The sequence below is a fragment of the Canis lupus genome, chromosome 1, assembly GCF_011100685.1.
Source record: "Canis lupus familiaris isolate Mischka breed German Shepherd chromosome 1, alternate assembly UU_Cfam_GSD_1.0, whole genome shotgun sequence".
Classification (NCBI taxonomy): Eukaryota; Metazoa; Chordata; class Mammalia; order Carnivora; family Canidae; genus Canis; species Canis lupus.
Window position 1 is genome coordinate 122465431 of NC_049222.1, and position 12120 is coordinate 122477550.

The 12120-nt window shown below is 37.4% G+C and overlaps 1 protein-coding gene across 3 annotated transcripts in view; it reads right to left on the reverse strand.

Moving 5' to 3' along the window:
- Positions 1–12120, reverse strand: part of URI1 (URI1 prefoldin like chaperone) — an 83632-nt gene that overhangs the window by 56331 nt on the left and 15181 nt on the right. Inside the window, exon 1 of one of the 3 annotated variants that reach the window (XM_038529533.1) lies at positions 11871–11990. The exons of the other annotated variants lie outside the window; for them this stretch is intronic. Coding sequence (XP_038385461.1) covers positions 11871–11975 — 105 coding nt within the window. The 5' untranslated portion in view covers positions 11976–11990. Of the gene's footprint in view, positions 1–11870; positions 11991–12120 lie in introns of those variants that run through there. 3 annotated transcript variants of the gene reach the window in all.

Here is a 12120-nt window from a genome sequence, read left to right on the forward strand (position 1 = left end):
AATTCTTCAGACAAGGAAATGACTGACAGAAAACTAACAAATGAAGAAAAGTCAAAAGATAACAGAATGGCATATTAAAAGTGTTGGGGGGGGCAGCCCCGGTGGCACAGCGGTTTAGCGCCACCTGCAGCCCAGGGCGTGATCCTGGAGACCGGGGATGGAGTCCCACATCAGGCTCCCTGCATGGGGCCTGCTTCTCCCTCTGCCTGCGTCTCTGCCTCTCTCGCTCGCTCACTCACTCTGTGTCTCTCGTGAATAAATAAAAAATAAAATAAAAATAAATTAAAATAAAAATAAAAAATAAAAGTGTTGGGGGAAGGAGTCAACAACCTACCAGCTTAAAATAAAATAAACATGAAAACAGAATGTTTAAAACTATAATAATCCTAATGTTTCTGGGTTAAAAACAGATGTAGAGGTAAAATACATGACAATAAGAGAAATAAAATAGGGTTGGTCAATGAAATTAAACTATCAAAAATTAGGGGCCCCCGTGTAGCTCAGTCAGTTAAGCATTTCCCTTCGGCTCAGGTCATGATCCCAGGATCCTGGGAACAAGCCCCACATGGGGCTCCACATCAGGCTCCACACTGGGCATGGAGCCTGCTTAAGATTCTCTCTCTCGCTTTCATGCTGCCCCTCCCCCTGCCCTGCCTGTGTAAGCACACACTCACTCGCTCTCTCTAAAAAATAAAAAAATAAAAAATAAAAGAAGTCAAAGGTTTAGGAACAAAACTAGTGAAATATTACAAGTCTTCTTAATAAGCTCTTTGTAAAGAAGGAATGGACTATAGGCTCTTAAAATAAAAACAGCAATAAATAGAAATAAACTGCAACAAACTGAGTATTTCTACATAAAAATTTCAAATAAATAAATAAAATCCATAAACAGGAATTTTTTTTTTTTTTTTTTTTTGCTATATTGCATTAGTATTTCTTTAAAACAAAAGGGGGCAGCCTCAGTGGCCCAGCAGTTTGGCGCCACCTTCTGCCTAGGGTGTGAGCCTGGAGACCCAGGATTGAGTCCCACGTCAGGCTCCCTGCGTGGAGCCTGCCTCTCTCCCTCTCTCTCTGTGTCTCTGCCTCTCTATCTGTCATGAATAAATAAAATCTTATAAATCAATCAATCAATCAATCAAAAGGAAACATATTTAGGGTATTCTGACCTCCTAAAAAACAGTCATTATTTTAAGATACAGTAAATAAGTGAGGAGTAGCCAGAAATGAACCTAAAAACTGAGTCAGACAACACACGGGTCTCAAATCACATTTTACTGACCCTGGATGTTACACTACGTATAGTGGGACTTAGGATGATAAAAGTGACATAATTCTATTTACATTGCTTAAAAAAAAAAAAAACTCAAAAATAGGTAGAAGGGGAGTAAGAGTAGAACCGTCAAGACCAGGTAGCAATTACCACCAGATAAGAAATGATACCTTGGGATCCCTGGGTGGCGCAGCGGTTTAGCGCCTGCCTTTGGCCCGGGGCGCGATCCTGGAGACCCGGGATTGAATCCCACATCGGGCTCCCGGTGCATGGAGCCTGCTTCTCCCTCTGCCTGTGTCTCTGCCTCTCTCTCTCTCTGTGTGACTATCATAAATTAAAAAAAAAAAAAAAAAAAAAAAAAAAAAGAAATGATACCTTGAAAATGGTAGTGGAAATAAGAAATACCCAATTCAAGGAATTAAACATATTGTTCTCTAGGTTTTGGCCACCTTATTCTTCTAGTCTTACCTCTTTTTGCTTAATATCTTAAATTAAATTGAGTAATACTCTGAGAAAATAAGACTAGTTTATAAAGCAAAACTAGTTTACCCTTCAAACCAATAATCACATCTCTAGGACTTCACATGAAATCACTTAACTAATGAGAAAACATACAGAGAGTGATCCACTGAAACACTATTTGCATTATCAAGAGACTGAAAACCACCAAACATCCATCAAAAAGATATACCAGCTGAATACCTGACAATATACCCACACAACAGAGTACTATGCAGTCATAAATATGAAGAAGATCTCTCTGAACTACAGTAATTCTTAAGTATAAATTTAATGAGAAAAACAGGGGCAAAATATAACATGCTCCCTGGTGTGTAAGAAGGTGGGAAGGAAGGTAAGAGTATATCTTAAATTTTATTTTTAAAGAAAAACAGAGGGAGGAGAAACTAGAATTTTTTTTTTTTTTTTTTTGAGAAACTAGAATTTACTGAGAATATCAACTGGGATAGGTAAAAGAACAGAATTAATTATCTCAGTATATCTTTTGATACAATTGTGATTTTAAACCATATAGAAGTTTTATGTACTCATAAAACAAAATTGAATGAAACTGATAAAAAATCAAACACTATAATTCAATACAAATAGAAACTGTACATCAAATCCAAAAGATAAGTGCACAGAAAAAGTAGTAATAACTCAAGCACTTTGAGATCAGTAACCTAACTCTACACCCTAAGGGGTTAATTCTATAACAAATGGATCTTCAAGGAAATCTTGAACTTCACAGGATCTGCTGTTGGCAGTGATGTTAATGTAGTAATTCTAAAACTATTTTGTGTATATGAGGGATACAACAAAATAGATATCGACACTGTTGAGAACCAAAGTTTTAACTATGGAAGAAGAGAAATTCAAATATAGATGGCAGACCCTGTGGTAACAGATCTGAAAAAAGTGTCAAGACCCACAGAACAGTTGTAGTTTTCAACTTTCTTTTTTAGGTAGTTCTAATCATTTGCAAAGATTGGCATTTCATGACTTCCTTTTTTTTTTTTTTCCCTTAATATTTTATTTATTTATTCATGAGAGACACAGAGAGAGAGAGAGGCAGAGACATAGAGAAAGAAGCGGGCTTCCTGCAGGGAGCCCAACATGGGACTCGATCCCGGGACTCCAGGACCATGCCCAGGGCCGAAGGCAGGCACTAAACCGCTGAGCCATCCAGGGATCCCCCATTTCATGACTTCTTAAATGTCTTCCAAAAAATAAAGAAAATTTACTTAGTAAAAGAATAAAATTCATTTTACCTTACAAATTGTTATGAGTACAATGAACCTTTTTACAAGTCTAAGGTACATTACAGGATCCTAGTGACTGTATGTTTCCTATGTCTTATTTCATCACTCCAGTAATTATACTTCATGATTATTATTTCTAACCATGCTTTAAAAAAAAGGAACTATAAAATAAAACATTTTTAAAAATCATGAAATCACTTACAAGGATACCGCAACCAATAGAGAAAAATTATCCTTCAGTTTCCTTACCGTATTGTCCAAAGTATACCACCATCTTTCAAAAAAATATAAAGGCCTAGAGATACTATCTTTGTCTGTTTTTAACAATTCAGAAATCTTCATTTTCTGTCCATAATGGCAAGGAGAAAAAAAGCGATAAAGGAAGATATTTCACAATTATTAAATAAATTAGAATATGAATTTTAAAAATGTCCACTCTCTTGACCACTGCTGCCCAACAGAATTTTCTTTGATGACAGATAGCTTCAAAATCAGCACTGTCCAACACAACAATGTATGGCTATTGAGCACCTGAAATGTGGCCAATCTGACTGAGATTTTTAAATTGTATTTAATTTTAATTCTTTTGAATTTTAAATTTAATACATGTGGTTAGTGACCACCATATTTGCACTAGACAAAAATCATGGTAAACATAATAATATAAATTAAATCTCAGATTATGAATCTTCAGATGACAACATCCTAAATTTTCTCAAACTCAACAATCATGGGCAATATACAAAATTAACTCAAAATGGATCAGTGATGTAAATATAAAAGCTAAAACCAGAGAAATCCTAGAAAAAAAGCAGATATAAATCTTCATGACCCTGGACTTGGCATGTGCTTAGATATGACACTAAAAGCATGAGCAACAAGAGAAAAAAATAAATAAACTAGATTTCATCAAAATTAAAAACTTTTGCAAAAGGACATTATCAAGAGAATAAAACAACAATCTGTAAAATGTGAGAAAATATTTGCAAATCATATAACTGACAACAATTTAATACCTTAGAGGACTACAGGACAAAAAGACAACCCAACCTGAAAATGGGCAAAGGATTTGAATAGACATTTCTCCAAAGACGACATATGAATGGCTAATAAACACACGGTAAGATACTCAACATCCTTAGTTATTAGAAAAATGCAATCAAAACCACAATCAGCTCAATACCTATTAGGATAGCTATAATCAAAAATAACGGAAAATAAGTGTTGGCAAAGATGTGGAAAAATAGGAAACCTCATGCACTGCTGATGTAAAATTATGCAAATGCTGTGGAAAAACTGTTGGGCCCTTCTTCTTTTCAAAAAGTTAAATATAGAATTACCATATGACTCAGCAATTCCACTCCTAGGTAGTACCATGAAGAACTGAAGACAAGGACCCAGATACTTGTACACCAATGTTCATAGCAACATTCCTCTTACAAGAGCAAAAAAGTGGAAACAAACCATGTTTGAACAAGCAAATGTGGTATATACATACAATGGATTACTATTCAGTCACAACAGAAATGAGGTTCTAATACCCAACATGGATGAACCCTGAAAACATTAGGCTACATGAAATAAGTCACAAGAGGGCAAAGGTCATACGATTCCACTTATATCAAACACCTAGAATTGGTAAATTCATATAGACAGAAAGCAGGTTAGAGGTAACCAGGGGCTCAAGAGAGGGGAGAATGAGAATTACTGCTTAATGGTTACAGACTTGAAAACACTGTTGAAAACACTGTTTTGGAAACAGTGGTGATGGCTGCAACACAGTGAATAGAATTAATGCCATGAAAATGTATGGTTAAAATGGCAAATTTTATTTCGTATATATTTTATTACAATAAATAAGATTGTTGGAATGAAAGATCTCTAAATTCTATTTTTTTTTTCACTCCTACAAGTTTGTAAGCTTCTTGAGGTCGGCCTAAGGGAAAGACAGCCAAAAGGGATCTTTGATCGAACCTTGGACAGAAACGAGCTATAAAAAACATTTTTAGAAAAACTGAGGAAATCTGAGTATATTAGATAGTAACACTGTGTGTGCCAATATTCATTTCTTGGGTGTGAAAAAAAATACTATGTTTACATAAGAATATGACCCTGTTCTAATAGAATAAGTGCTTAAGTATTAGAGACATGAGGACGTCTGCAACTTACTTTCAAATGGTTCAACAAGAAAAAAAAAAGAAAAAATATAGACATATAAAGAAAAATACAAAATATTACTGATAACTCTAAACTATTCTTTAAACTTTTCTGTTTTACAATTTTTCAAAATAAACGGTTGTAGCTTCAACAAGAAAAAATTGCCCGGGATCCCTGGGTGGTGCAGCGGTTTGGCGCCTGCCTTTGGCCCAGGGCGCAATCCTGGAGACCCGGGATCGAATCCCACATCGGGCTCCCTGCATGGAGCCTGCTTCTCCCTCTGCCTGTGTCTCTGCCTCTCTCTCTCTCTCTCCTGTGTGTATGTGTGTGTGTGTGTGTGTGTGTGTGACTTTCATGAATAAATAAATAAAATCTTTAAAAAAAATAAAATAAATTTAAAAAAAAAAGAAAGAAAAAAGTGCCCGAGGGCAGACTAAAAAGATTGGTACTCAAAACCAATGTGGAGATGAAGGAAAGAATGACACAAGCTAAAAGATTTGGAAACCCATACTAAAAACATTAGATGAGAAGACAAAATCAAGCACGTATAGTTAAAGCATAGACTCTGCATCTCCTGTATCCTTTCCCCACTAGTGTTTTGGAACTACTCTTGTTTTGAACTCTGCTCTGGAGGCCTAACATGATGCAAATGGGGCTTTTTTCCTCTTGAAATATTGTATCATAATGTTTATTAAGAAATTCCTAAAGACTGAAACCAAAATTGTTTTTTCTCACAGCACAGGACTGGCATGATAATAAGTGCTAACAGTAACAAAAACAAACTGTTCTAAAAAAATACATAATTCACAAATAATCAGTTCTAAAAACTCCTTTACTTTAAAAAATGTATCTTCAGTCATGAACTAATTCTTACAACTTGGCCTTTCTTAGAGGTGGGGGGATAAAAGAGAGAACCTCAACATTAGATCAAACACACTCTTCAAATTACTTACAATTACTAAATTTAGAAATAGCATTTTCTAGGGGCAGCTGCATGGCTCAGTAGGTTAAGCATCTGATTCTTGATTTCCACTAAGATCATGATTTCAGGGTCAGGGGTTCAAGCCCTGCTACACTCCATGCTCAGCATGGAGCCCGCATGAGATTCTCCTTTCTCCCTCTCCTTAAAAAGAACTAAAACAAAAACAAAAAGAATTTTCTAAAATTCAATACCCATAATTCAGAAAAACTCTCAGCTGACTAGGAATATAGGGAAATTTCCTTAATCTGATAAAAGTAAATATTAAAAATATCCACAGTAAACATCACATTGATGGTGAAATTTTCAAAGTTTACCCCTAACACCCACCATCACCATTTTTATTCAACCTTGCACTAGAAAATTCTAGTCCGTGCAAAAGGCAAGAAAAATAAAAAATATAAGGATTGGAAGGATAAAATAAGGCAATCTTGAGGAATCACAAGAAAACTTACACTACCAGGTTATCAACATGACATACAAAGCTTATAACTAGTATAGGTTTGGTATTAAGACAAAAAGGCCCTTGGAACAGAGTCAAAAAATGGACCCACACATATCTTATTTATGACAAAGACAATGATGCAATGGAAAGCAAGCAATCTTTCCAAGAAACAGTGAGGGGGCAACTAGGTATGGTAAAAATGAAACCTGACCTCAATCCCCCTGAAAATCAATTTCAGGTAGATTGTAGATCTAAACATGAAAGGCAAAACAATAAAGTTAGACGATAAGAGAATATATTCAGAACATTAGGGTAGTAAAGACTTCCTAAAAAACAAGACAAAAAAAACACAAAACAAAAAACACCAATCACAACGGAATGTTAAAAATGAGAATTTCTTCTCTTCATCACAGGACACCATTATAGATTATGGTGTTAGTCAAGCCACAGACTAGCATTCCTGAAAAAGCACTCCTATCAAAAGTACATAAAGAACTACTATGTAGTTCTACTACTACTGCTACTATCAATTAGAATATGGCAAACATCCCATTGAAAATGCACAAGGGATGAGCAGGTATTTTACCAAAAACAAACACACACAACAAAAAAGCAAGTAGCTAATAAATATTTGAAAAGGTGATCAATCCCATTTGTCACTATTAGAATGGAGAGCAAAGATGAAACAGATAAACAGTACCAAGTGCTGATGAGAACGTGCAATAGCTGGAACTTTCACCCACTGCTGACAAGGAATGTGAATTGGTATAACCACTTTGGAAAACAAGCATTATAAGTAGAACTGCAGATAAAAACACCACTAGAAGTTCAGGGCAAAAAGTACAAACAACCCAAATTGTTGACCTGAAAAATTAAGAGTCAATGAAGATTTTAATATCAGCCTAGCATACACAGAATGGACCTTATAGAATACCACCTCACAATCCCATTATCCCTCCCTTTCTTCACACATGAGAAACGGATGCTTATAACTTAAGACCATTATGATTCTCAAAACACATTCCAATGGCTTCTCATCTCATAAAAATAAAAACCAAAATCCTTACAATGCTCTGATACAGCTCTCACCGTGACTCATTCTGAGCTGGCTGCCCTGACCAGAAAGCTCTTCTCCAAAATACCCTCTCTTACAAAACTTTCTTTTCTACCTAGCCTCACCTATCACAAACCATCTGACATTTTACATGTGCCTATTCCATGCCCTTACCACTAGAATCTCCATGAAAGCAAGAACTTTATTTTGTTCATTACTGTATCCTCAGCAGAGAGTGGCATGTAGTAGGTATGTGCCTGCCATGGCACGCAGCAGCACTTAATATGTGTTCAAAAGTTATATGCTTGGATTCTGGGCTTGGAGAGAACAGCTGTTGTATGAGGTACATGGCTCACCATTTCTTAAACTATGTGCAGTTTATCATAAGAAATATGAAAACCCTCCATTATATTAATTATTCTCCTTTATGAAGAATTTGAAATATTTAATGTTAATCCAGGTTCTGTATCAGGAAAGTATAAATTATTCCAAATTCTAATTGACAATTACAAGGGCCACTCAGCAGCAATTATAACAAAATGATATTATGCTCCTGAGCTCTCCAAAGTTACTATTGTCTTCCAAATAAACCTATGAAAACAATACTAAATACCACTTTTTTTCACACTACAATAAAAATCTCAGTAATTCTGCTAATAAAAGATAATAGTATCTGGAAATATAAAATGTAGATTTTGTAGAAATATCACCCTGGCCAACAAACCAAATTTTCAACAGAATGCAACTCTGAAATAGCAAGATCTGAATATGAGGAAACTTCCCTCGAACAGCCCACTACAGTCCTAATCATAACTTTTGTGGCACAGGCCAGTCTAGAGAGGCTTCAAAGTGGCTCACATTTTCCCACCAAATATTCTACTGCCGTTAGTAAAAACACATTTTAGTTAAAAGAAAAAGAAATGAGCCAAATTACTTCTTGGCCCTGTAATCTTTTGACAGAGAATTAAGAGCAAATAAAACCTTCAAGGAAAAAAAGAAAAAAGGAAATCAACTGGGGAATGAATGTTTGAATAAATTATATCTATCAATTCTGGAATAACCAAGAAAACAAACCACACTAACTGGTGTTCAAACTAGCCAAGAGCCATTTTTCAGGCCCAGAATGTATTTACCAATTAAAGATACAACATCCCAGTTTTCATTATAATTAATTAAAATAAGTTTTATCAACAGCCTTTATTGAAAGAGCTAAAATCCCATCCAATTTCACTCACTTTTAGCTAAAATAAGAAATTAAATCATGTGCTTTAAAAACACTTAGTGGTGTTTTCCTATATAAACTGTGAATACTTACATGCATATAAACATAACTGTAACCACACCATTCTACAATTTTTAATGCCTGCCTAAAAGCTCATACCTATCATGATTTAATCTCCTGTTGGATTTTTAGTTTTTCATTATTATAAACAAAGCTGCAGGGAACCTTTGTACATGTCTTTTTGATAAATCAAAAAGGAATAAACAGACGTTTTAACTAAAAAAGCAAAAAAAGTTTTTGAAAATGTTTTAGCTTTGATGCTATAAATGAAAACAATGTTAAAATATTTGATCCTGTCCCTTTATTACAGATGTTGCCATTTGTTGAGGCTGCGGCTCATTTATGCCCCTCCTTATCTTTTTTTCCTCATCACTAATTTTTTGTCCTTGTTATGCAGTCCTCCAAAGTATAAACAAGGGAAAAACAGAGAGAGGGATCAACTTGTCATACTTCTTGGCTGAACTTGGGGAAAAAAACAATAAAACAAAAAACAATGATGAGCAACATTTAAACCACATTACCTAGCATCTGTTCTCAACCAAGGCTCCTAGTGAAAATAATGTCCTAAATCTAACTTATCCATTGTATGTAATGAATTAATTTCTCTTTCCTGCATCTAGAGCCTACTAGCTAGTTTAAAAAATAATAATAAATAAAAATAAATAAGTCATTCAAATGTTAATTCTCTCTCACAGTGAAAAACCCAAGTCCTAAAACACATTTAACTGGATTTATATTTAAAAAGAAAAAAAAAAAATACTAAGTGCTACGCAAATATAAAGCTATAATGAAATTTCTCCTCGTCTCATTCTAAGAATATCCCAATACTTCTATTTTATTATATTATAGTTAGGTTGGTTTTAAAGCCTAAAAAAAGTCCCTCACAAAAAAAAAAAAAAAAAAAAAAAGGCTGAATATTTACTAGGTAAAGTTTTCCTATATTAAACTATAATTAAAGTATAGCTATCTAACTAGTATATTTTGTGGCATTGTGAGTCTACCCATTAGCTGAAGCAGATCCTTTAAAATACAGTGTAGTCTATTTAGGGAAGGGCTTTATAATCAACTGGGAATGATTTTACCTACCCGTGACACACATGCACATGCTGGTTTTATGTGCCAAAACATCACACAACACAGAAAAGTAATTTGGTAACACAAAGTCTACTGAAAATAATTATTTAGGTTCCCACAGGACTGCAACTGAAAAGGCAGTGTTCAAATTAACTAGATACTATACCAGAGAGCTGTTCAGAGCACCCCAAAATGTATCCTTTGTATTTCAGCCACACTAACATCAGAATAAAACTAAGGACATCTCTTTTTACCATGACAAGTAGAACACATATCAAGTCAGCATTAGGCACAAGTTATACTATGAGAGGCAGGAGTAATCTCTACACAACAGACCAAAGGCAATGGGAACCCCATCTTCTAAGGATCTGTTTCACTTTTCCTAAAAGAACGAAAAATGTAGTTTTCCCAAAAATGAACAAATTGTTCTCATGAAGTGCTTTCTCTCTCAAAAAAAAAAAAAAAAATTAAGATCCATTAATGTCTTATAATTTACATACACAATACTTATTGGATTTAAAAAAAAAAAAAAAAGCCAAGTTTAAGACCCAGCAGTTGCATAAGGCACTAGAGAAAAACGATTCTCAGAAAAGGAAATCCAATGCACAAAATAATGCAGAACCAGAACAAAGTAGGAAAGAGTCCCACAGCTCATCCTAACAGGGGGGTTTCCAAGCAAACCGGGTTTTTTTAGGTTCTATGAAAAGTCCCTCATCTAACTGAACTGAGTATAATCACATACCTGGGTAAGTAGTTACCTTTATACAGGCATGTTCAATAGAAGTTAGGGATTCCCACTGTTTACAGTTTTGAAACAACTTCCTAACCCTTTCAATCAAGATTCTTCCAACAGGACGTAGGACATTGTAAGTAAACTAATGCTGCTTTTCAAAGTAAGAATTCCAAGCTTCCAGTTAACAGTGAGAATCTGAAATGCTACAGAACCCAAAGGGGAGAGGTGGGGGGAAAAAAAAAAAATCCCAGCTTAAACAGTAATACCGTATTTCTTAAATCGCGCATGCTTCCTATCTATACAGCCCCTTTAGGGAACGCGGAAGGCTCTTCCCTGTAGGCGGGCAGCGGATTCAAACTCAGGTATTACACGACTGGAGTGAAAGTCCAACAAAACAGCGACCTAGTCTGGGCAGAACTAAAAAGCCACAACTGCAACTGCGCCTGAAGGGTCATCATTACGAACCTAAGAAAACTTCTCCGTGCAGTCCGGCAAGAGGCAACAAAGTATATACATTTTAGCAACATTGTTTCTTCCTTTCTTAAAGCTACACGGCCTCTTTCTTAAAGATACATTGTTTCTTTCTCAGAGATACATTGTTTCTCCCTCTCTTAAAGCTACACGGTCTCTTTCTTAAAGATACATCGTCTCTTTCTTAAAGATACATTGTTTCTTTCGTTCTTAAAGCTACATGGTTTCTTTCGTTCTTAAAGCTGCAGCGGGGAGCGTTCCCACGCCCCGCCGCTCCCCGAACCAGCCCGACGTCCACGCGCCGCGGCGTCCATCCCCCTAAGACCTCGCTCCGCCACGCACGTCAAGCACCGTCGCCTCCCTCTCCCCCGCGCGTCCCTGCCCCTCGGAGGTCAAAGGGCTCCAGACAAAAGACAACAAAAGCACGTGACAAAAGTTTCTCCCAGCACTTTCCGTCCGCGGGCCTAGAGGCTGCGCTCCCCCGCCGGCGGGGTCAGGACGCCTCAGGGCTCGGGTCGCCGCGGGGCGGGGGTGGGGGGGAGGGGGCGGACCCTGGGGAGGGGAGGGGAGGGGGAGGGGCAGAGAGGGGGCGGCGCCGCCCGAGGTCGCGGGCGGGAGAGCGGGGCCCGGAGCGCGGCCTGTTACCTTTTCCTGCTCCTCGCGGAGCCGCGCCACCGCCGGGGCGCGCAGCGGCGCCGAGGCCGAGGCCGAGGCCGAGGCGGGGGGCCCGGGGTCGGCCGGGGCCTCCATGGCGGGGGCGCCGGGACCTCAGCGGGGCGAACGAGTCCTAAACAAATGTTTCCGGAGGCGGCGTGGCCGGCGGCTGCCCAGCGCCCGCGTGCTCGCCCTCATGCGCCGCGCGCCCCGCGCCGAGGAGGCCGCGCCCGCCTTCTCC